The 26,668-nt window shown below is 35.3% G+C and overlaps 2 protein-coding genes across 3 annotated transcripts; one reads left to right on the forward strand and one right to left on the reverse strand.

The window, feature by feature from the left end:
- The first annotated feature begins 5 nt into the window (after positions 1-5).
- On the forward strand, positions 6-4,229 carry LOC113513147 (uncharacterized). 2 transcript variants are annotated; one of them, XR_004223954.2, is made up of 5 exons: positions 6-620; positions 1,138-1,905; positions 2,009-2,092; positions 2,992-3,114; positions 3,421-3,560. XR_004223954.2 is itself a non-coding variant. In XM_026897133.3 (5 exons), exons 1-5 carry the CDS (start codon positions 599-601, stop codon positions 3,760-3,762), a joined length of 1,353 nt encoding a protein of 450 aa, XP_026752934.2. In that variant the 5' UTR covers positions 6-598; the 3' UTR covers positions 3,763-4,229. The 2 variants fall into 2 exon arrangements, 1 of the variants encoding a protein (XP_026752934.2); XM_026897133.3 differs by having other exon boundaries at positions 2,978-3,114; positions 3,421-4,229.
- Positions 4,230-4,823: 594 nt separating this feature from the next.
- On the reverse strand, positions 4,824-25,530 carry LOC113513140 (protein shuttle craft). Its single transcript, XM_052903313.1, has 17 exons — positions 25,368-25,530; positions 24,117-25,282; positions 23,320-23,496; positions 22,372-22,591; positions 21,713-21,876; positions 19,403-19,619; positions 18,759-18,883; positions 18,034-18,161; positions 16,715-16,868; positions 16,159-16,355; positions 15,826-15,950; positions 14,999-15,184; positions 14,106-14,195; positions 13,504-13,702; positions 12,159-12,311; positions 11,385-11,542; positions 4,824-10,678 (listed from the first exon to the last, which is right to left on the reverse strand). Exons 2-17 carry the CDS (start codon positions 25,144-25,146, stop codon positions 10,549-10,551), a joined length of 3,453 nt encoding a protein of 1,150 aa, XP_052759273.1. The 5' UTR covers positions 25,147-25,282; positions 25,368-25,530; the 3' UTR covers positions 4,824-10,548.
- Positions 25,531-26,668: the final 1,138 nt, after the last annotated feature.

Consider the following 26,668-nt stretch of genomic DNA (forward strand, 5'->3'; position numbering starts at 1 on the left):
GTAACCGTCGCCTATATACATGAGCAGTACCATGGACATAACAGAGTATACTGTTTCGCCCATGATACCCCCCATGCGTTGCCATTCCTGAGGACTCGGATGTTATTCCTCTGTACCCAGTAAATTCACGCCATATCCCACTCTTTAAACCGAAACACAGCCATGCAAACACAACTGCTTCACGGTTGAAACACGAATGGGGCAGAGGTACCCATGCAATCGACTTTTGTACAAAGTCTCCCTCTTGTATTTGCTCGGGAAATCTATTATTAATTACGAAACGCTATTCTTGCTTTTATTTTTTTAATTTATACCTATTGTACAGTTATTATGTACAGATATTAAAAAAGGTTGTAAGACTCTTAGATTAAGGATAGATTTGCGATATAACTGGTCTAATATTGACAGCGCATAGAAATATATAAACATTAATTGGCAGATGTAATGATGATAAATATTTGAAAGCACAATTTACATAAGTCACGAAAATAAAATATAAAACCAAAACAAGTTTATTTGGGCAAATTATGTAAAATTTGAAATCAGAGTAAAAAAGGAAATTATTGAATCAATTTATATTGTAGGAAGAAAAACGTGGATGGATTTTCTTGATTCGCTCGGTATGTAACACGTTTGCGGTTCAACACACAGAATTGAAACGTTTTAATACTGGTTGACAATAGTGAAAATTACTATAGTTTGTATCAATAGAATCAAGTTTTGTTGAGATAATCCTAAAAAGACTAATGAAATTAGTAATAGTTTTGTACTAACATAATTGGATATTTATTTATTTATTTAAACTTTAATGCACAGTAAAATTCTATTGGCGGACTTAACACCGGACGGCGTTTTCTACTAGTCCACCATTGGGTAAACCCAGATAAGGATATCAGTACACTGTCTTATTTTGGGTTCGATTATTCCGATTGTTTATATTTCCATAAAATTTATTGAAACAGACCATGGCAGTAGACCATGTGGACACAACATAAGAATATTAAGAGGGATTATGCCATAGGTTAATTAATAATAATAGATTAAAACATTGACTTCTAAATTAGAACTCAAACAGTGATTATAAGTCATTGCATTTGTACAGAGATTTTTTTATTGTGATACTAATTTTTTTTATAGATTTAGAAACAACCCATAAAAAAACGAAAAGGGTCAAATCATGGTACTTATATGAGCAATTTAAATCTCTGGAAAGAAATCAGTTGGACGCTGCTCAGCAACTGAAAGACAGGTCCTACCAGGAGAGAATCCTACGTCGGGAGCTATGTGAAAGAAAAGCTAGACGAAGGCTCTATGATCAATTTGGACTATGTACTTTTGAACCTAAAACAGAGAAGAGCATTAAAAGCGAAGGAACAAAAACATCATTTAATCAGAGCCACGATGATTTTTTCGCAAGTTTTTGCGAACTTGAAGACGACTATCTCAGTGAAGCCACCGAGCACGATTTGGAAGACTCCGACAATTTAAATCAAGATGGCTCTCAAGTTGGCACACCGAATGTGGAAGAATTCAAAAGTATAGAAGATATAAGAAACGATAACAGCATCGAGGAAAGCATTACTAGTGTTGTCAAGAATCTCAACATCAAAGAGGGAAATTTGGCTGACGATATAAAGGAGGAGCTCGAATCTGTAAAGAGAAATATAGCTGAAAATATCAGTATGCAAAAAGGAACTGTGAAAGCGAGTTTGCAGTGCATAGAAAATTATACCAAGATATGTGACGATGACAAGACTCCTACAGACAGAAGTCAGACAACGATGGAAATGCCTAAAGTGAAGAATAGGAGAGAGCATGTTCGCACAAACGATTACGACAATAACTTGTTTATCATGTGGTCAAAATTGGTTTCATTTGCTTATCAAATTATTCAACTGAATCACGGTAATATTTTAAATATGTATATTATTATTATTATTTTTATGTAAATTAAAATTGATTTTCGAAATGCAACTTGATTTTGTGGTGTGATCTTTTCATTTTATAGGTAATTGCTATTATGACTACGGCTCCCAATTTCTGACCGCTGTACTTGCTTGCGATGTCCTGCGGAGGGGCATCAACCAAATGTGTGAGTAGCACAGTATATTGAAAATTATTATGATTTTAGTAGTGCTCGTGTCTATGGTGCGTCATAAAGATCAGAGTGTTGAATTGATGTAGGAGAACAAGTACAAAGCATAAAATTATAAGATAAAGATTGAGAGTAGTGAAAGATAGGTTGCGATTTTTTATCTGAAACCACGTTTAAGAGCATACTCATACCTAGATATGTAAAAGCAGCGACGGCCTTACCCATTGCGAGGTTCCCGGCGGCAGGTCTTTGCGAAGCTCTTGTTCTTCGTGAAAAGTATGCGATGCCCAAAGTACGTCTGGTTGTTTGGTTTAGGTATTTGTCATGTTTGACGAGAAATGTTAAAGTTATATAAATAAATAAAATTTGCGAGCGTGTGTGTGTGTGTGCGTACGTGCGTATGTATGTTCGGATACAAAATTGATATATATATTATTGTTGGTAATTTTGTTCATTTGCGATTACTCACTGATTGTTTAAAATTTGTTTGATTTGTTACCCGAGGCCCCTGCAAGAGCGAGGCCCTGGGCGTTTGCCCCTTTCGCAACCCCCCTACAGCCGCCACTGTGTATAAGAGCAGGACCGTAAAATCGGTTATATACCAATATTTATTGGTCTAGATGGGTTCAACTTGTTCAAAACAAAGACTAAAAAATGATGCGTATCGGAACAGTGAAAACAGAAAGATTTATAGGGAGGGAATAATAAAAGAGAAGAAAAATGGGACTAAAGTTGGATAGGCAATGGGTAAGATTATGATAAGAAAAAAGTAAAATAAAAACAGCTGTTTCGGTATATACAGTACCTAGTAAATCTAAGAACGTTAAATGACGTTTGTGGGCAGGGGTTAAGAAATTGTTAATTAAAATAAATCAATTTTAGGTCATATTTTGCAGCCTTACGTTTCTCCGATAAAGTATGCTACTGAGGGATCAGACACTTTCTCCGTCGGTCACAAAACTGAGAAAAGGAAAACGTCCACAATTGTGAAAAAATTGAAAAACATGACACAACGAAAGGTAGTCGAAATGTTATATTTGGTAATAGCGTTGCAGTCCATTGCTAGCAATATACCCAACCAGGTCGACCTCCTCGCGGTTCTCCTTGGAAACTATCATGGTTAATTCCTGATGAATTCATCATGATGGGCTAACTGGCCTGTTTTCATTCTCATCTATAACTCTTCACTGGTGCTCCGCCAGTATATCCCGTTAGCGCAGGCGGCGTTACCATACCATTTTCACCCATCAAAAAAAAATAGCGTTGCAGTAATGACATAGTAAATACAATTATAACAATAAAAAAAAAAATACTTGATCTTTCAGCTACAACCTTATCGACGAAAAGAAAATGAATTGTCTCTTGATAAAAAGTATTATTCGGAACATTGTCCAAAATACGTGTTCGCATATCAAAGCAACAGAAATCGGAGAGCCAGCGAACCATGGCGTAGTAAAACTAAGTTTTCATCCAGTAAGCGAGATTCCAGTTTCACTCGTAGATCTTCTACAATATGGCCGGATATTTCAAGAGAATATTTAACAGCAGGTTGCAACTGTTCCTGTCATACGTTAAGGGATCCAATGATAAATATAGCTCGCTATATAGATAGTATATTGACAGACATCGAGGATTGCAATCACGAAGAAAATTGTTTGTGCAACTAATTTTGTATATCACGGGTTTACTATATTTATACTTTTTTTTTTATTAATGTTTGTTATATTCTTTTTTATTTTATATTACAATTTTAATAATAGTTTTATTTATTTATTTATAAAAGACACACCAACAATATGCTCACAATAATTAAGTAGACAATATACAATGTTATTAGTAAGTAAAAGAGAAAAACTACTATTAAAAAATGCTTAAATCAAAGTTTGAACAAAAAATCTTACTCCTCACTGCCAAGCTTAAGGCTATATGAACATATCAATTAAAGGTGTATACAGTTTTTGTAGGATTATACACCTATTCGTATTTCTTTATCAAACAAATTTGTTTTAAAGTTTAAATAAGCGCTGTTACATTTGTCTTAGAGGCCAACTTATAAAGGTAATTTCAAAAATATAGAATTATAAAATTTTTATAAGTCGTCGATAAATGAGATCGATTCCCATCGATCTAATTCTTTCTTGAAAAATACTCGCTTGTTCTCAGGACTTTATGAATCGGTTTACTAGAACTAATTTTGCTAATGCGAATTGGATTTATTATGCTGATTAGAATTATTTTGTTTAATTTGCAACATTCGAGGATTGTATACCACATACTAATGTTGGCAGTTACACACAAATGGTAGCGGAATTAAACAATTCTGTTCAAATACCCAGTAATACAGACTTCTGCTAGATAACACCTAGTTGTGTAAAATATTTTTATGTCTTTCTAAGAGTCATATTTTATATATATATATTTTTTTATACAACTTAGAATGGCAAACAAAGCCCACCTGATGGAAAGTGGCTTGCCTATAGACATGGCAATACCATGGACATAACATGAGTATACTGTTTCGCCCATGATACCCCCCCCCCCCCCCCCCCCCCGCGTTGCCACAGAGATGTTATTCCTCTGTAAGTAAATTGACTTTTGTACGAAACACAGCCATGCAAACACAACTCGGTTGAAACATGAATATCAAAAGTGTTTATCAAAAAAGTTCACGATTTTAATTAAAATATAAACGCACAGGGGAACAGGATTGATAAATAATAAAAGAATGTAACAAATATGTAACACTTTAATACACATGTCGCTTGTACAACAGCGAATTAAGTAAGTTACAATTTTTCTATAGATATCAAGTTTAACATCGAGTGTTCATAAGAAACCAAGCCCTCCCTTTACCTTTTAAATTCGTATTATTATATTCATGGTCATTAGACCGACTCGGAGTCTTCGAGACTAATTGGTGTTCTTTTTTTATAGGCAACTAGTTGACCCGGCGAACTTTGTTTTTGCCCAATACCGTCTTCTACCGGGTCCAGTTACTCTTATCGGGATAAATACTATATTATCTCTTAAGTTGGATCACACAATAGATATATATTTCATTAAAATAGGTTGAGCGGTTCATGCTAATCTCTGCATAGCCTGAATGAATATGACACGGGATTTTTACATATTTTACAATGCGACTGAAATCCTTTTCAATTTACATCTTCTATTAATTTATATCATCTAGTTAAAATAGCCTATTTAACATTTGGAACTAGCTTTATTAGTTCAACAGGCATTTTCGGTCAATACTATCTGCTTGATAATAGTGCACTATTTCAGTTTTATCGGGGATTTCTTCCGTAACTGCCCAGTTTGTAAGTATTAGCGCAGTGATTTAAATTAAATCCTCTTTCGAGCATACATATTTCTGCCCGGAGTATGAGAGAAGTTGGCTAGAGCAAAAATATGCGTTTTAATGTTTTTGTTTTCACTTTACTCATGTAAACTGTTATTTATATATTTCGTCTTTATATTTATAAAGTTAAGGTTCAAGTTTGGTGACAGAGAACGTTTGTAAAATGTTAGGCATCGAGAGCACAAGAGAGAGCTTATGTGCACACGAGGTGTTAAGTAATCAATCAGAAATATTGGAAATTGTTCAATTGTTTTTGTAAATTGCCAGATATATAATAGAAAAATATCAACAGCAACAACTAATATTATGAAGGTATTCGTTGAAAACTGTCATGTGACGAAGTAGATAAAAGAGAATAGATAAAAATAAATTACAATTTTTTTTTTCATTAGCGCTAACACTGGGCAGTAGGGTGTGCAAATAACAATATATTTAATCTCTTTTATAGAATGTTTAAAGATTGTCAGTTGTTATTCTACATTGCAGGTTTGTACCGCGATAGAAATATTGTAGTTTCTCAACGTTACGCGTTATCGTTCAAATATTAATTCCGTGTCTATGCTTTTCTTTCGTTGCATTCGATTTGAACAGTGCCAAAAAGAATAGTGTTGTCTAATAATCATTTCGTGTCATTAATCGATTGATTATATCACAAATAAACGACATCGATATCGTATCGCGACAAGTTAGTGATAGATCAGATGAACACACTATATGACACAAAATCTTTTTCACAAGTAGCAAACATTTGACAAACATTGTATTTAAGTTTTTACTGCAGCTTTGAAGATTATTACCTTCTTTTAACCGACTTCAAAAAAGAAGGGGATCAATTCGACAGTATATCATGTGCTCCTTTGCCAATTACGATTTGATTTTAATATTAATTAATATGCTTTGTTTTAAATTAAAGTATTTTCAAAATTATCCGATTCTAAATTGAAATCGGTTTTTAAATAGTACACTAGCTTTAGATTTTTTTTTATATAGTTGGAAAGAGATTGTCGAAAGAGATAGTACGTACCTCGTACGTGTCACTATTAAAAAAAAAAGTTTGTTTTCTATATTGCCTTGCTAAGATTATAACATAACCAACTGAGATTAGAAACAATCACACGTTTGCTAAGCTAACGAGTAGATTGACAGAGTTTATTAGCTGTGTATCGTGGCTTCGTCCACGTGAATCAATACATAAAGTATATATACATCTTTGTGCTAAATTAGGATATAATGTACCTCTGTATTAATTTAATTCGATTTCGTTCAGTAGTTTTTGTGTGAAAATGTAACAAACATCTATCGATCCTAAGAAACTTTTGCATTTATTATAGAATTAGAATTAATATGGTCAAAAGTTTTTCTTTATGTTATGAACAAAATCATTATATACTTCTTAAATTTAATATTTTTAATACATAGTTTGATAGAACATTGTTCTATCACATCAACCATTAATCAACAGTAAATTTAGAACACATTTCTTAAATACACTATATTAAATCATTTAAAAAAGATATCATTTGAACACTTTGTGCTACGAATTCCACATTAAGTGCGATATTATTATTAAAAATGGCAAGAGGCCTAACAGCCGATGTTTGAAGCCAGATTTATAATGAGATGTTTTTGACTGATCTGGCTTCATATTTGAAATGAATGTTTCTGAACTATGGCTCACAATTGCTTCCAAATCCCCAGTGTTACATTATAAAATTTACGAATTCCTAAAAAAAATGTTGCAACAATGGGATCGATTTCGAGGTGCCAATTCAATACCTAACTCTAAAATTAAACAAAGGTTGATTGGTACAGACTGATACTGGCATTAAGTCCGCCTTTTGTACCATATTTTCATTTGGTTAATAAAGTTGTTTAAATAAGTAAATATCACGGCGAAATCTTTACTGTAAGGACCAATAAGAAGTAATTTTCTAATAGATTTAAGTCCAAATTATTATAATTTTAGTCTATAATGATCGATACGACAGTAATTTCATGAAATTATCAAAAAAAAAGAAAAATTAGGTAAAGAGACAGGTTCAGAAACATAGCGCCTTAGAATCGATCCCACTATTTAACAAATACGTAAGTAAAAATAAAATTATTATCAATATAGTAGAACGAAAATTTATTAAAGAGAAATAAAAAAAAAAATTTTTTTTGGACATTCCATACATCTGAATGTGCCGCTATGCGAGACTCGGTGTTTATAATACCTTAAAATTTCTGTCACTGACAGGAATTTGTAGTGAACATTAAAAAAAAAAGGGGCGAGCACAATAGATTACAAAGGTTGCAGTGTTACAGGTATTTCAGGTAGAAATATCATAAAGGATAAAGCCCATTTCTCAATAATAATATGTAAGACTCAAAATTTTTTGTCGTGTTTCTTAGATGAAAATCACCAATTTTATTGGCAGAATATCCTCTTAAAACAATGCTAAGGACTTTGATTTTACATTATATATAACGAAATTGAACACTTTACTTTTGGGACTTGTTGAGGAATCAGCGATTATTCGAGATCCTTGGTCTAGTCTCAGTTAGAAAATTAGAAAATAAAGTTCATTGAACTCCGTTAATAATGCAATCAAATACCTACTGCATTAGTTACTGTATTATGTACATAAGACTACATTTTTTTCATGAAATGGGAAATAATCAAACGGCCCATCCTATGGAAAGTGCTATAGATTGTCGATGTTGACCTAGCACGCCCCTCCAACTTTTTATTTCAATGCGTGTGCCCATATACAGACGTGGTGCTTAGTTTGCGTCTGTGAGGGTACATCTTTAGTAACGATCCGACTAGAGGAGTATTATATTTCTTTGTCGAAAGCTTTTAGATATATCTACTCACACATTTTTATTTTGGAAGGGCGTGCCATGTTGTCGTGCACAATCAGTAAGTATGTTCAGCGCTCCAGACCTATATCAAACGACTTATTATTTAAAATGAATAATTCAATGCAAATAATTTTGTATTCGTACACGACTTGCACTTTTTATTTGCTAAATTTCACAGATAAATAGAAATTCTACAGAGTTCTGTGAATTAATTAAGTTCTTAATTTTCCTGGCGTATATTTTAAAATGTTGTACTGGAAAAATCGTTGTATACATTTATAGATGGTAACATTAGAATTGTGTGATACATTTAAAAGTAAATATTCTTAGGAAAAAAGTAATTAATAATATAGGTACTAAGGTGTCAATTTGGTTGTACCATTACAAGTTAATTGATTGGGTTAATAAAGCCATCTTTTTTACTCATTCGGATTATACCAAGATGGTGCTAAGTGAGGTGCAGTATATTACTACACATTCAAATTTGGCACGATCAGTATTTTACTTAATTACAAATATTTTTACTTAATTTTTGCCCGCTAATTTGTGCATGCGTGGATTTCAGAAGTAGCAAACCAATGAAAGAAGACTACTTTTTAATTATGTATCTATCACAATAAAGTTAGATCTTCAGAAATACAACTGTGAGAATCGCATCCATTTTGGTACAGCAATTATTGCGTTATGCCGGAAAAAACAGATCTGGCTAGGAGCATACGCTTTTCTTTCTAACTTATTGATTCCTATGTAGTGGTATGTTTATTCTGTTAATCTAATTTCACGCTTAGATGCTAACAATTCTTTATCATGCTCTGGTGTTCAGTGGCAAATCATACATCGTTTTGGTCCTTCGAGTCGGATCAGTATAACGCACAAATTATCAATTTCATACATAACATTTTCACAATATTAAACCAGATACAGTACTTTTGATATTAAGAAATTTCAATTAACATTCAATATTCGTCTTATTTGAAATAATTCCAGTTAAGTGAATTTTCTACAAAATTAGACACTACTATCGTCGAATCTGCTTGCTTTTTTACTCTCGTATGGTATTGTTATTGTGTGTTACCATTTGTCAACAACTATATTAGTTTTCAAAGCATACTCAGTTTATAGATGACAAAAAGGTAGTTTAATCCTGAACAATATTCATTTAAGTTTGTGGTACAACATAATCGATATATTTGTATGATTAGCAATACATATTATATCAAACTTAACATAATCGAGTTCGCAAATTGAGTTTGCATTATATATACATATACACTTGCGATATAAATAATAAATCCATACAAACATCATACATCCCACACAAATAAAGTTATGTAAGTCAATAATATTTGACCGGGTGTATAATTTAATTTGAATAAACATATAAAAAATTGACACTATATTTCTTGTTGATAAAATCCAGTGTGATTATTACTTTTTACATCTGTGTAATATATTTCTTTTTAAATCATATTATTGTAAAGCTATTTCAAAAGTTACTAGGACGCGCTCTTTTATTCTAGACATATATTTCAACTAAATACATATTTAATATGAGACTACTGTTAGGCTGAGCTAAATAATCTTTTAATTTTTTTATTTAACATTTGTATGTGAAGCAGCCATACAATTATCCAATCAGCATTCTTTCCCAAATCACATTAAAATCAGTTCCCGCAATAAAGCCCAGTATTGTGTCCGTGTACTTATATATATCAATATCATTTATTATTTATAAATCGGCAAGAGCATCTATGGAACAGCAGCAGGGTTTGAACTATATATTTTTAATGGCGTCATTCCATCTGTAATTTCATAAAGATAATTATGGGATTTTTTTTAATATTACTGACCATACGTTTCGTTTGATCGTAAAAGGTATAGTCATAGGTCGTACGCGTTAGTCATTGGCCATAAATAAGCCTTGTGCTGTGTCCTTTTGCGAAAATCTCGTCAGGATATTTTAAATTTAAATAAAGAATTGAGAATTTAGATAGAACAAATTCGAATTTTGTTGTATTTTTTTTTAACTACAGTACTATAGCAGAACACATTTAAATTGCATGTAGACGTAGAACATGCGAATTCAAATCCTGCTTGCTTCAAATTTTTTAAATCACACTATATAATTATTGGAAAATATTTCTTATAACAATATGCATATAGTAATTTGCCAATAAATAAATGTGTAAACCACACTGAATTTATCAAGACAAAGTATATATAATTTGAGCTAACCGCCGTGTGGCTAGTTGTCGGGCGGATTGTCGAAGTAGTCTATCTTCGGCGCAGGTTTCGGCTCCGTGGCCGTTGGCTTGTTCTGACTGCGTGCTGCCCACGCGTTCGTTGATGTCAGCGTCGCCCAACCGGTCGATGATCTACGCAGACGATTGTCATTTTTACTAATATTATATGAAAGCGAGTCTCTTACCTAATAGCGCTTTAGTGGCTCAACCAATCGTTACGAAATTCTGTATAAACATAGTATTTAAAATGAAGAAGGACTAAGGCGAGTAGAAACAAGTTAAAAATAACTTGCTATATCGTTGGGGAGTATTTTTTATCAATTTACTGATAAATTTATATAAGAGAGAAATATTTCAGAACTGTATGTACACGATAAATAAAAAAGAAAATATTTTCTGGAATAAAACTAATTTTGAATTTAACTTTAAAATATAAAATCAAATACATGAATTAATACACGAGCGTCATGTTAATTGTAATTTATTGCAGAAGTGTGTGAAGATCGCTAAATAAATGTGAAAAATACATTGTGTTTTTTGTTTAAAGTGTTCATACTTGTTCATGTTGTGTTATAGAATTTGTTAGAATTAAAAATTTTAGCGATATTTTTGGGTTGTAAATTTTTATTTTACAACTTAATTAAACAGTAATTTACGTATTTAATTTAAATCAGTCTGTTAATTAAAAATCAATTAGCAGATACAAAGGTTTACAGGTAATGACGGGGACATAGATATAGGGGGCGAATAGGTAGAATAGGCAGAGGTGGTGGCGGGAGCGGAAAGCGGAGCGGTTCACGCCTGAGTACAATATTGTCAAGAGGAAAAGTATAGTTACTTGGCAGTGGAGGTAGCGGGCGCGGTGGCGGCGGATGCGGAGGCGGTAGCGGAGGCGGAGGCGGCTAGGGGTGCGGCACGCAGCACAGGCCCGGGCACGCGTCGCTTGCCTGCCTCGCGCGACACCACCTCCAGCACGCTCATCGCCGGCAGCCATGACTGCAGGACACAGTTAACATATTATGCACCCTAATTAGAAGCTTCGGAAGGCATTGTTAATAATGTGGACTATCAGCCCTATTGGTAACAATATACTCTGTTAAGTCGATATCCACATGGTCCCCTCTGGAAATCATCGTGCTGAATTCCAGATGTATCACGATCGTCATCACGATGGGCAAACTGAATTGCCTTTTTTTAAGTATTATCCCTCACTGGTGCCCCGCCTGAGTATACCGTTAGTACAGGCGGGGTTACCATTCCTATCATCCATAAAAAAATTGGGAGTTTAAGGCAGTGACAAACAAACTGCAAAAATAATATGCTTTCCCACTCGCCTTTCGACTGTGAGGTAACTGTACTTGCATGACTGTATTTCGATTAGAAGGATATGTAAGTTAAATTACAGGGTATGAGGACAGTGCATTTTTTTCACATGAGTAGTAGTAACATTAAGAGATTTTTAACCGACTAACAAAAAGAGAAGGAAAGTGTGCAGAATTGCATAAAAAATGTATCATTGCACTATTTCCATTCTGATTTTTAATTATTGAATTATTATTTTTTATTTATTTTGATAGAACAATAAAAAGTCACATTGGTTTTATTTTATTACCTTCTCTTTATCGGCGGTGGCGACGACGTTCCTGTTCGGCTCTGCATCGTACGCAACGCTCTCGCAACCGAAGTGTTCGCACATTTCGTGTATGAACTGTCTTTTTTGCCAATTCATCGATGGAAACGAATGCGATCTAGTTTTCTGCTTTGACTGAAAAAAAAAAGATATAATAATAATAATTTTATTTGCTAAGATTTTGGGTATAAAACATTAGATCTCATTTAATTTTATAAAATTACATAATGATAAAAGAACATTAATTAAAATATTAAGGAATGTAATATATAATACCAAATCACCAGAGGGAGACTTTGTACAAAAGTCGATTGCTAGGAAACCTCTGTCCTATGCGTGTTTCAACCGTACAGCAGTTGTGTTTGCATGACTGTGTTTCGGTTTGAAGGGTGGGATATGGCATGAATTTACAGGGTACAGAGGAATAACACCTGAGTCCTCAGGAATGGCAACGCATGGGGGGTATCATGGGCGAAACAGTATATTCTGTTATGTCTATGGTACTGCTCATGTCTATAGGCGACGATTATCACTTTCCATCAGGTGGGCCGTCAGCTTGTTTGCTCCATTCCATTCTAAGTTGTATAAAAAAAAATATTTAGTCTGTTAGTTTAAATAGTCAAAGTAAGAAATACAATAATTGGATGTGATATGGTCAACAATAAAAATGAAACATACTAATAAAAATAAAAAAGTCAATAAGGAAGATATTTAAATATAACGATAATGCGTATAAATTTCCACCATTTTAATCCAACATAAAGTACCTAATAATGATATTAATAGATTAAAGTAACAGTTTTATAATACATGAGTACATACAAGGTGCCGTGGTCTGTTATAATTCAAATTAGTGCGCGGGCGTCCTTGAAGAAAGTAGGTAAAGGTTGGTAAGGCGGGCGTGCACGATTTGCTCGAAGGCATACACGCGTGCGAACGGGGCTCGCAGAAGGTTGCTGTAGCGCGATACACAGTGTGTTTTTTGGAATTTCTGATTTCCATAGAATTAAAATTAAAAAAATCATATCTCTGAACCTGATAAGATTTGATCGTCGTCGTCGTCGATCTATTCTACAAAATAAAAATATAAAAGAGGATGGTTGTTTTTTGGGTCAAAAACACTGTGCGACGCTAGCTCGATGGTGCAAGAAAAGAGAGGTGTGGTGTGCAGTGTGCAGTGTTTTTTTTTCTTTTTTTTTTATACAACTTAGAATGGCAAACAAGCTGACGGCCCACCTGATGGAAAGTGGTAACCGTCGCCTATAGACATGAGCAGTGTGCGGTGTGCGGTGTGCGGTGTGCTGTGTGCGATGTGCGGCGTGCGTACCTTCTTGGCGAGCTGCACGAGGTCGGTGAGGCGGTCGTGCACGAGCTGCGCGAAGGCGGGCTCGCGCGCGGCGGTGGCCCGCAGCAGGTCGCTGTAGCGCGGCGCCAGCTTGGCCGACACGTCCGGGTTGCGGATCTGCAGCGCCAGCGCCAGCTGCCGCGCGCGGGCCTCCATGCGGCACTCGTCGTCGCACTCCAGCCTGACGCACGCAAATGAACAGTCACGTCTCCTCATACATTCGCCATATACGTTTGGTTAAGGAAACATTTTTTTACCTATATTCTATTCAGGTGTTGCAGTTTTTTTTTGTATAACATAGATAATTTCACTTTGACGAATAATGGCCAGTAACCTATGATTTTATTTAGCTGAACATAGGTAAAAAACTAAACTCAAATGTAAGAAATTGGATAAAATATCTAATTTGTGATGCTCTGCGTTATTAATCAAAATTAGTCCACCTAAGAAATATTTTATATGAACTTAAATAAGATTGAGTGTATCAGATGATTAGCTGTTAGATTGTTCATTAGAATTTAAATTTGATAACTATATGTATAATATGAAAGTTTAAGGTGAATCATTTGAAATACCGTGCTTACGTTTTTAACATGGAGCCAGGACGATGTACAGTCGATATATCGACGGAACCACCTTCTTGCATTTTAGTAGCAGCCAGCGCACTCATTATCCTGTGTAAATTAAGATATATTATAGTTTCCAACAGATATAATATTAACAAAAGAAATGTAATAAAAAGATTAATAAAATTAGTAAGTAACGTATTGAAAATTGAGTGTTTGATGTAAGTTGAATTTTTAAATCAAATAAAAAAGCAATGTAACAAACCAACAAGTCACCGAAAAGTGGTTACTATTGCTTTAATCTTACAATAAAAATATTGGATTGAAATTAGATTGTTGTAAAATTAATAATTAAATCACAATGTGACATAAGTGTGTGTGTATGTGTATGTACGAGTATGTACGTATTTTGCATATATAAAAACCGATCAATTGTGTCATTACACAAATGTGAAAACGATTCATGGCTTAACATAGATACAATTTTGATTATGTATTGACTGTAATACAGCTGTACGTTTTTTGGAAAATAAATAAATAAAAGAAAAAAAAGAAAATAAGCTTTTTTTTTTTATTTTATACAACTTAGAATGGCAAACAAGCTGACGGCCCACCTGATGGAAAGTGGTAACCGTCGCCTATATACATGAGCAGTACCATGGACATAACAGAGTGTACTGTTTCGCCCATGATACCCCCCATGCGTTGCCATTCCTGAGGACTCAGGTGTTATTCCTCTGTACCCAGTAAATTCACGCCATATCCCACCCTTCAAACCGAAACACAGCCATGCAAACACAACTGCTTCACGGTTGAAACACGAATGGGACTGTCCGATGGGCCTAAGTTTAGGGCAAACTGTGTATCCTCGGTGAGTGGGTGTGCGAGTGCGTGTGCGGGTGCGGTGGGACCTGTCGTAGTCGCGCGCGTTGTCGCAGCAGGGCCGGTGCGCGTGGCGGCGCGCGCAGGGGCAGGTGGCGCGCACGGGGCGGCGGCAGGGCGCGGCGCTGGGGCACGGCGAGCCGGCCGCCGCGTGGCACGGCGCCGCGCACGCGTGCCCGCACGAGCTGCGCGGCGCCGCGCACGGCTGCCTGCACCTGCGCACGCGCACACCACGCTACTCGCCTGCTCCAGCCATACCACGCTGGCACAGCTAACCAGTGAAACATCGCACTACCCAGTAGGGTTGGCACGTTCACTTTCAATACACTTTTAAATAGCAATTCTCAAAAATTGTCTCTTATTGAAACATGTATTGGGCATCAAATTGATATATAGATATATAAAATAGGCGCGATAGAATATTTATTTATTTATTTACTTACAAGAAACATTGTAAGTGTATAGATGTTACAATAAGTCCTCATATTTCGTCATAATTAGGCATGCAAATATTAAAACTTAAAAAGAATAAATGTTAAATAAGTCATTAAAAGACGAAATGCTATATAAAAAAAAATACATCAAAAATGTCAGACACTTGCCAACAATAAAAAAGAAAAAAATGTCACTGTCAAATCATGGACTATTAATAGGCCACCCCTTTGCCATGGGTGTCGTAAGAGTCGACCAAAAGAGGGCGACGGATGGGCGCAGGGTCCATCTTAAAACATCTTTAAAGCCTGACTGTGGTGCGGCATGTGTGGCAAATACAGGCAAAACCCCCAAGTAAGAGATATATATTCAGCAATGAACAGTTAAAGGCTGATATGATGATGATTGAGCATAAAATACTTACTTGACAGTATCACAAGGTCCTTTATGACAAGTTTTAATGCATGTGTGCTTGCCACAAGGTAAAGGTTTGCCGCAGGGTAGGCCGCAGGAAAACTCCTCTTGTGAACATGGTATAGTCTTCCTTTCCTGTAAAACACCAAAGGATTTAATATATATTTAACCTAGAAGGTAATATTTTTGACAACTGCTGTTACTAATTGGTAATTTGTTTGAATTAACCGTCACTTGTAGAAACCCATAAAAGCAGCATGGTGGTGAGCACGACGCAGGGCGGGCAGTCGCCGGTGTGGCAGGTGTGCAGCGGGTCGCGGCCGCGGTGGGCCACAGTGCGTACCTCGTGTCCGCCGTGGCAGCGCTTGGTGGTGAGCACGACGCAGGGCGGGCAGTCGCCGGTGTGGCAGGTGTGCAGCGGGTCGTGGCCGCAGGGCCGCGGGCGGCGGCAGGGCGCCGAGCAGGCGGGCGGCCGCGCTCCGCAGTGTATCGGCGGCAGCGTCACCTGCGCGCCGCACGAACATCGCAACTCCTCGAAGCCTGCGCACACACAATTTTTCAACGAATTCTAATAGGAGATTCTTAATTGGACTGATTTTGCAACTATTACTTGATTGCTTTGCCAATTGTAAACCAATTTTCGTAATTCTTTGTCACAAAACTTGCTATTTCTTTACAGAGCAAATAACTGCTTATAACAAATTAATAATATTATTTTTGTAATTAAATGTATTGTATTGTAGCGTATCTACCGGACTGCAATATTATCATATTTTCATACAAATTACACTAATATCGAACAAATCAATGTGTAGGTACAGTGAAGAGCTTATATACAACTTGTATTCTGTTGGTATTAGTCATGTATAGTGTGTGTGTGTGTGGGTGTGTGTACTGACTGAGACGGGGGCAGGGCGCGCAGTGGCCGGTGTGGCAGAACTCCTCGCAGCGGTGCAGCTGGCAGTTGAGCGAGCGGCCGCACACCACGCTGCAGCGGTGCGACGCGGCCGCGCAGCACGCCGTCCGGCAGCGGTGCCGCCCGCACGACAGCTTCTGTACCCGCATACGGCAATATATACATTGTCACTAACCTACTTCAGCAGGGGGGAAAGGGATTGTTTGTAATGGGGTCTAACTGATCCATTGCTAGCAATACACCTTATCAGGTCGACCTCCACGCAGTTCTCCCTGGAAACCTTCGTGGTGAATTTTAGTGGAATTCGTCACGATGGGCTAACTGATCATCACCCTTCACTGGTGCTCCGCCAGCGTATCCCGTTAGCGCAGGCGGGGTTACCATACCATTTCCAAATTAAAAAACAAATACTACTTCAGCAGGCTTCCTTAACTTGCATAGTACAGATATTAAATAATATTATAAACATCATTGATGTTTTTAGTAGTAGCCTGCCAAAGATATTAGAAGCGGCTCAGAAATATTCTATATACTTCTGATTTCTATTGGGTATTTAACCTTTATTATAATTTTGTATGTTAGCACACTAGGTTTATAACATTGATTTGTTTTTTACTATCATCATCTTCCTACTTTTATCCAAATTATATTTGAGGTCTTTTGATAGGTGAGATTTCCAATTATTATTTGATATTATAATATTTGAAGTCGGCGCAATATGTTTTTTTTTTTATACATATTACAAAAAGATTTAGCTTATAGTTTTACGACTGGCCGACTGCCTGAAGTCAACCCTATTTGATTTTTACTATCATGTTATAATTATTTTAATAAAAAATAAAATTAAAAAAATATATATGTAGGTATTTATTAGGTACTAGTTGTGTCTGCTGTATTCGTTAATGTAACAGGAATATCTCTGTCGTTTATGCCATTCTCTATGCTAACCACGTAGTGAAGAAGCAAAAACTTCAAACTAATTTCAGATTTATATTAGCATAAAATTAATATGATTTATTAAAAAGAAGATATATTTATTTTTATTTAAAATTATCTCATAAATTTTGTATGACTGATAAAGATTTTACAGATTAAAAATCTAATGATACTAAAAAAAAAATAGGATTAATAATGACATTGATTATTTATTAACACTGATCTTCGAACAAGGTTTGGCTGTATCGTTATAAACCTATTTGGGAGCTGAGCCAAATTTGGGAATTTATTTGTAAATTGTTTTAATTACAGGCTGAATGTAAGATTTTATAGGACATTCTTGCTGTTTTATGTAATATTCTTTACCTTATTACATTTCTTCTGGCACAACACATTATTGTACATTTCTGGCAAATCAGCACAAGGCACCTCGCGGCTCGAATGGCCGCAGCGACACTGAAGTAACGTCTTATCGGGACATACGGGGCACGGACCTATGGAACAAAATAAGGATATACTTAGATGTAAGATGTGCATATGATTATTTGCATATTTTATGTTTTATTAACATTAGCGTTTTTCTTTTTTTATTAGTTACATTTCTAACGCCAAATAGCTACCGTCTTTTTTCTTTTCTCCTCTAGCCAAAGGTAGACAACCTTTTGCTTTAGAGATAAGATCGCCTTTTGTATTTCACATGTGTATTGTACATTTATATTTGTTTTCATTAAGTTTTTTTTTTATACAACATAGAATGGCAAACAAGCTGACGGCCCACCAGGCCACTGGCTCAGGAATGGCAACGCATGGGGGGTATCATGGGCGAAACAGTATACTTTGTTATGTCCATGGTACTGTTCATGTCTATAGGCAACGGTTATCACATTCCATCAGGTGGGCCGTCAGCGTGTTTGCCATACTAAGTTGTATAATTTTTTTTTTTTTTTAAACACTACTGTTTTATGGTATGTGCAACACACTTGAGCAAGTTACGCAATTAACGGTTAAATAGGTGACAACATCCTGCTTATTGAGACAAATTCTATAGAATTACGAGTACATTAGAAAAAATATGATAAATAGATGTATACCATCATGGCAGTCGAGTTTGCAGAAGTGCCTGTCGCCGTCGGGCCCGCATGGTAGCGGCTTCGCACAGATGTTGCCACACAGCGGGATTGGATCCGAGCACGACTTGCGTTTGTCTTTTTCTAACCTGTATATGACGAGGGGAAGGAATTGTTAGTAATGCGGGCTACCAGTCCTATTGCTAGCAATATGCCATGTTAGGTCGACCTCCATGTGGTCACCCCTGGAAATCATCGTGCTGAATTCCAGGTATATTTATCATGATGGGCTAACTGACCTGCCTTTTCATCGTCAGCTATCATCCCTCACTGGTGCCCCCCAGCGTACACCGTTAGCGCAGGCGGCGTTACCACTCCATTATCAATATGGTAACATACCAGAGGGAGACTTTGTACAAAAGTCGATTGCTTGGGTACCTCTGTCCCATTCGTGTTTCAACCGTGAAGCAGTTATGTTTGCATGGCTGTGTTTCGGTTTGAAGGGTGGGACCTGAGTCCTCAGGAATGGGAACGCATGGGGGGTATCATGGGCGAAACAGTATACTGCTCATGTCTATAGGCGACGGTTACCACTTTCCATCAGGTGGGCCGTCAGCTTGCTTGCCATTCTAAGTTGTATAAAAAAAAAACTGAGAGACAGGTGTTACTTGGTCTTGCCGCAGGGGCAGGTGAGCACGGCGTCGGGCAGCAGCGCGCACGGCTCGCAGGGCGGCGCGTGGCAGGCGCGCGTGCACACGTGCGCGCCGCACGCCAGCACGCGGCCGCACGCCTCGCCGCACGACCACGCCGCCGCCGTCCCGTCCGCAGCCCACGCGTCCGCGCGGCACGCCACCGACCGCGTCCTCGCCGCCGGGCAGTGGCACACTGCCACATACACGCACACACACACACCCGTATTTAGGCACAGCATACAGTAATACAATTCACATTACATTGACTGTAATAAGCTTTATAACTAAGTAGTTGTTTTAAAATTGTACACCTTAATTGCCACGCACAGCGTTAGCTTATGCTAGTTTCAATATTATATACAATAACTATACAATATAAGAACAATTATATATTAAATTCAGACACTTCTTTTGTTATTTTAAGAAAAGAATTTCAATCATAAGCAAAAATGTCCAATTCATTACAATTATTGTACAGTCTGCAATTATTGTATATACTGTAGTTGCCGTTTATATAACTATGTTAATATGTGTTATACAGAAGTAGGAGAAAGAACAGAAGAGAAGTAGAATGAAGTAGGAATCATTTGCATTTTTTAAGGAACTTTTCTATACAAGGTCAGGTTTAGATTACCTATCCTACAAAAATTTTTTATAGCATTCCCACTGTCTGATGAGGAAAGCAAGCATAAAGATCTCCAGGGCACAGAATAGACAAAAGATAAGATACTAGGAAATATGTCAAGGCAAGAACACTATTACAAGTAAGCAATGCTAGTGTGCGGAGGTCTTTACTTGACTTTAAAGGCTTTACACAATGTACATGCAGATTGTGCTAGATCGCGCAGTGGCACAAATCGGTGGTTTAATGACGCAGGTTTGTTTGAGCAAAATTTTCTAATGTATTGTACAGTGTGCAGGATAAATTATATATATTCTTTTAACTATCCTAAAAATTCAAATTAGTAATCATATAATATTTTATTATAATTTTACAATACATTTACTATGAGTAAGTATGTATGTATGTTTAGATCGTCTAAAACAGAAGACAAATCTATTACGTGGATGTATTTACCTACCTACAATTATATGTATACAGTTGGTATCAAGTTTATCTACTACAGTTAAAACTACTATTTTTTTATTAATTTAATTACATAAATGGACAGTCATAGATGTAGTTTCAGACTTGAATGCAGATGAGATTTAGATATTCATACAAATATACTGATTCGAACACTGCGTGATTGAGTATAAACATATGCTGTATGTAAACATATGTAATTAAGTTTTTTTTTATTCCACCGAGGTGGTAAACAAGCATACGGCCCACCTGGAGTGGATTTTAGAAAAAAAAAGATAGTTATTAATATCCTCTGTTTTTTCGATGAGTATTGTTTTTGACTGAATTGATGATTCAAAATGTAGTCTATATTTGCATTATAAATAAATGTTTTTTTTTAAAACTTATTTAACTCTCCTGTGGCAACCCTTACAAATTTGTATGCTCATCAAAAGAGCTTTCTTTCTGGGTATTTTTTACTCTGTGACCAGAGCCTCCAATTTACTCTAAAGCATCAAATAACAATATATAATAAATGAGATATTTACTTATTGCGACCATAAATTGCCTAAAACAATTTGACTATGGACTGTCAGGTATTTTATTACTGATTGTTTTCCTTTCAGTCGTGGAAGTAACGCAAGATTGTGTACTATAAATATAAACTATAACAAAAACAATTTTAAGTAACATTCAATTAAATCAATTAAGTAAACATAAAATGATTATATTTTCGACGAGATAAGAATTTTTTTATGATAATAGTTTTTATGATAACTATTTACGTAATTTCTTGAAATCTCTTGCTAGTGCCGAATTGAATTTACTGTCGGGTGACGTCACCAAGTTGATATTAAAATATTTAAATTCGTTGTGCTTTCATTACATACATTAATAATGCAATGTTTTGGTAATTATTTTACAAAATGTGTATGTGCAAATATTGATATTTAAAGAGACACCACCTTTTTTTATAGTATGTCACAATTTTAGAATTTTAATAGAGAGTTGATCTCTAAGAGAAAAACTGTTACGAATCAACACCCACAGATATATAAAGATTCCAAATTCAAATATTTACAATGTAGGGTATCTATGAATAATCTGTTAATTATAAGTGTATGTTTATGATTGAAGTCTGTTTTATTTGTGGACTGAAATGTATTTGTAGGAATATTACATAAAAAAAATTATACAATAGGTGACAGTATGTGACCAACCTTGTGTGAGAGTCTCGGTACAGCAGTCACAGGGCCCCTCGTGACACTGACGACTGCAAGTATGCTTGGTGCATGTGAGGGTGTGGCCGCATGGTCGATCGCAAAGCTGAGCTAGTTTGCTGCTGCATAGCACCGACCGCGTTTCAGCGCCGCAACCGCATTCTCTAAAAAAAAAATTGTCTATGACACAAACATAAATAAATTTTCTTTTTCTTAACAACCTGGCAATAGGTACAGGTCTCTCCCCATAAAGATTATATCCTACTATATTAAGTTGGTGGCCAATTTCAAATAAGATTTTATTTCCAGATTTTCTATGACATATTGTTTACTCCATTGCAATCACACAAGAGATTTGCTATTTCTCTTTGGTAGCCTTGCCAACTAAGTTATATATATTTTAAAACTCCCGTTGTATGGTTATATATAAAATGTTTAATATTTTTTAAATAATAATAAAATAAATAATAAATATGTTTTATAATTACAATCCCAAATAAGGTAAAAATACAATAAGTCTATATCCAAGGGTCAGTATACATACAAGGATCATTATTTTTGCTTGCATTTTATTCAACTTGCAATGGTATAAATTATGATTGTATGTTAGTATTTTATTAAAATTATTATAATGATCTAACTAATTTCATGATACCAACTTTTTAATAGTAGCTTGACAAGGTGGGCATGGACCAGGGTGGCATAGCAATGTGCAAGGGTGGGGACAGGTCCTTGGGCGCTTGCAGGCCTTCCCACAGGTGTGAGCTCCGCTAGACCCCCGTTGGTACTCTGGAGAGCGAACGGCGCCGCACATGCAGCGGTACTCAGTTGGAATATCCGTACTGGTGTTCTGACAGGCCGGGCAACGCCATTTTCCCTCTATAAAATATAAGGAAAACAATTTTAAATAATATTGTCCTACTAATATAATAACTGTGACCATTTGTTTGGATATTTGAGAAACATACATAAAATGCTGGATTTCAATGAAAGGTAGGCTTATATAACACAAGTAGGTAATAATACCAACTTAACAAATGTTGGGATACTTTGTTCTGATATACATATGTGGACAAAGAAGGGAGATATAATTTCATTAATATTATCTTTATAGAAACTCATAATTATGGAATGGTAAATAATTTTATTTTTTAATTATTATTTTTTAAAGGGCTTTTACCTTCTTCAGGTATATCAGTCCTATAGTACCCTGAACTGAATGTATTTTCAAGTTGTAAGAAGTTACACTAAATTAAACAAAAGAAAAATATATATCTTATTATTATAAAAATAGATATGTATTATCTGTAATATTTATACACAGAAATGGTAAATATGCAAAAGTACATCTTGTAAATTATCCATTCTTTCAGTTTTTTAGTTCACCTTTGCTCACATTATCTCTAATTGTTACTATTACTGTATATCTGAGTGCAGAAAAGAGTCCTTATTTATATTATAAATGTGATAGTGAGTTTCTTTGTTAATTCCTTAATAGTAATTTAACAGCTAAAAAATTTTTACGAAACTTGGTCTACATATACTATATGGGATGGGGAAGTTTTTATTCTAGTATTATTATATTTACTATCACTAGGAACACTCACCAACCATACTGCTTACAGCCCATTTTCTGATACATCTCAAATGAAGCACATGGTAACAGTTGCTACATGACCACACGGGATCTGTTTGCTTTACCCGTTCACAGCAAACAAGACACTCCAGGGTACCTTTGTCCAACTGCTCACTGAGCCTCTCACGCTGAGTCATTTCTGAATGATCTAAAAATTTGTAAAATATTTAGATTATTGATAGATAGATACATTCTTTTTATTGTTTCCTCCATAAGATTACAATAGTATATTTATTATAAATACAAACAATTACAAGACAATATTACACTAAGAAAACAATGGGTGGCCTTATAACTAAGAATGTTCTCTTCCAGGCAACTTTTAGATGGAGAAGAATAATTATAATCGGTTAATTATAGTCAAACAAAAAAAAAATTTAAAAACCAACTGAGAATTTTGTTTTAAATCTATTGTATTATTTTTTTTGTGTTATTAAACTTAACCTACATTATAATTTAAAACTATACCTCGATGCCATAAAAATATCAAAGTAATTAAAAAGTTAAGTTTCAGATCACTTCACAATATAATAGATTAACAATTTTTGTAGGCTTTTTAATTCCTTTTTTAATTTTTGTTTTGTTACAATGTATATTGAGTGTAATTAACTTTAACTTAATATTTTAATGTTAGTACTTATATGTGTTAGTATAGAAACATTTTATATTTTTTTTTATTGAACCGGAATCTTTTTCTCAAAGTTTATCGCCTTAATTACACAAATTTTCTTTATTAAATTGGAAACTAGTAAATTTCTAATAACAAACCTTGATCTGTATTCTTGGTTTTAAATTTAGCAGGGCTATAAATGTTTTCTGATTTATATTGGTTTTGTCTCTCTGGCTTTTCATCTTTGTAATGTAGATAGCTATTAGCATACTGCTCATCCTCAGTGGAATTTCTTTCAGCAGCTCTTACTCTCTGGCTCCCTGCCCAATTTCTGCCCCTCCCTGAGGATCCCTCTTTCCCATTCTTTGATTCTTGACCATTTTTATTGATTGTGCTATTATAGAATGTGCGACCAGGGTCTGATTCTTTGTTTTTAATTTTAGAATTACCCCTTGATTGATTACGGTCACGGTTACTTGACTCCTGACTACCAGAGTCATATCTACCTCCTTGCTCTTGATGATAACGATTCCGATTTCTAGATTCATTATTCCTATAACTCTCTTGGCGGCTACTTGGTTCATTCCTACAATTTGAATCATCATTGTGTTGTGATGTTTTTGGTCTCTCCCTCCAATTTGTATCTGCTGAGGAGGTGTTATAATTTTTTTTATGCTCTGTAACACTTTCATTGTTGCTGCTATGTGATGTTTCTGGAATGTTTTGCATGCTTGTTGACGGTCTTACAGCAGAACTCTTTGGCACAAACTCCACAGCGGTTGGCGTTAAGTTGGAATTAAGTATCATTTCATTTGTATAAGCACTAGGCTCTTGAGGTAATGGTGCATTATGTTGGTTCTGGTTGAAACTATTACCCTGGTTGGGTATGTTTGCCCCATAGTATCCATTAAGCTGTATATTCTGAGAGGTAGATGGCATACTCTGGTAGTTGTACTGTTCATAGTTTGGGTACTGTGCATTGTTAAAGCTACTATTACTAGTGTTTGGTGCGCTGTTAGCCTGTATCTGAGCTAGAAACTCATTGAAGCTAACATATTGGTTGGTTCTGCCTTGTTGTGTGTTAGGGTAGTATGCTTGGCTTGCATATTGGTCACTTACATCACCATTCCAATTATTAGCACCTTGATATTGATTGTTGAAAACATAAGAATTGTTCCACTGACTCATCTTAACGTAAGTTGTGAAACAGTGGATTTTGATGCAATTTTTATTATGATTAATTTTTGTTATTGTTGGTGTCGTCACTTTGATGAGACCCTAGGCCGAAGCCTAAGGCCCTAAGGGCGGTTGCAAATTAGCAAATCTGAAAATTTTAAGGTCAATAAATGTAGGTAAGTTCATGTGAAACGTGTAAAGTGTCCATAACTAATATGATGTAAATAACTTACCAGTTGTTGTTTGGTTAACAGTAATTAAATAAAACAAAAAAGAACAAAATTCAACTAATTTTTTTTAGAATATTCAAAATTAATTTGGTAAAATAGTCTAAAAGGAAGACTGTTCGGTAGGTGGGTACGTAGCACACAAATTAACCTGTAATGTACGAATAGAAATACGAACGAAGTACGAAGCTGTGTCGCCAGATGTAACCTGCAGTAAGGTATCTAAAATTTGACGCCATGTAGTTTAATATCGCCAATTTGATTTTATTGAAATAGTATTTACCTTTTAACTATTTAAATTTAACTATTACCTTCTTGTGATCAAGTTTAAACCTGCCATGTTCTGAATTTTAGTTTAAAGATTATTTTGCGCCTTTGGTTTTGCCTTTTCAATCAATCTTCGCAAAAATATATTTACGAGTGCATAATATGATTTTTAAATAATAGCTAGAGATATAAAAAATATAAAAATAAATAGCCTTCCTCCCCTCTTTTGAAAAACATCTTACATATGCCAACGAACCTTGGCACTGATTTTTTTTTCTGCTAAATTTTAAAACTGCTACCTTTTTTTACTAAGGTTTTATTAAACTTGTAAAAATTTTTTATTATAATTTGTATTGAAAGAAAAGTATTGGTGTATTTGTGAGTAGTAGTATATATATCGTCATAGTCGTAGAATACTGACGGATCTGAAAAATATTTCATATATAGATCCGTCAGTATTCTACGACTATAACGATATATAAATATCGCCCTTGGCGCCTATAAAAAGGCGTATATATACTCTCAGATGTGTTTTTGTGAAACTTCTTTCACATTTCTACCATACAATTCGAATGTAGGCACGTCACACCCCGGGTTCTTGTTAAATACGTATATGAGAAGTGTTCTTTGAATGCTAAAATGACAGACTAAAAATACCTAACTTTATTTGATAAATCTTAAAAGGCAAAAGGTTGCCTAATCTGGCATCACTGGCACGAAGTGCAATCATAATCTTTGAGCTTCGAGTACAATACAATATACTGGGAGATGTTAAATTGACGTTGACGTTGACAGCTAGACATAGATAAAGAATAGTAAGTATCTGTGAATAATAATAAATTTTGAGAGGTTTTCTATTAGCTGGCTGTTTGGCCCAGACTTTATGGGGAACACCAGAATGGTACCTATTACGAATCGCACTATCGCGTATAAGTAGTTAATGTAAAATCTAAAGATATTGTACTGAAAGGTATCCAAAGTGGTGGTGGGGAGATATATATTTAACGACGATGAAGAAAACAAATCCTGGGATCGGCTGT

Source organism: Galleria mellonella, unplaced genomic scaffold (genome assembly GCF_026898425.1).
Source record: "Galleria mellonella isolate WM207_F2 unplaced genomic scaffold, CSIRO_AGI_GalMel_v1 utg139, whole genome shotgun sequence".
NCBI lineage: Eukaryota > Metazoa > Arthropoda > Insecta > Lepidoptera > Pyralidae > Galleria > Galleria mellonella.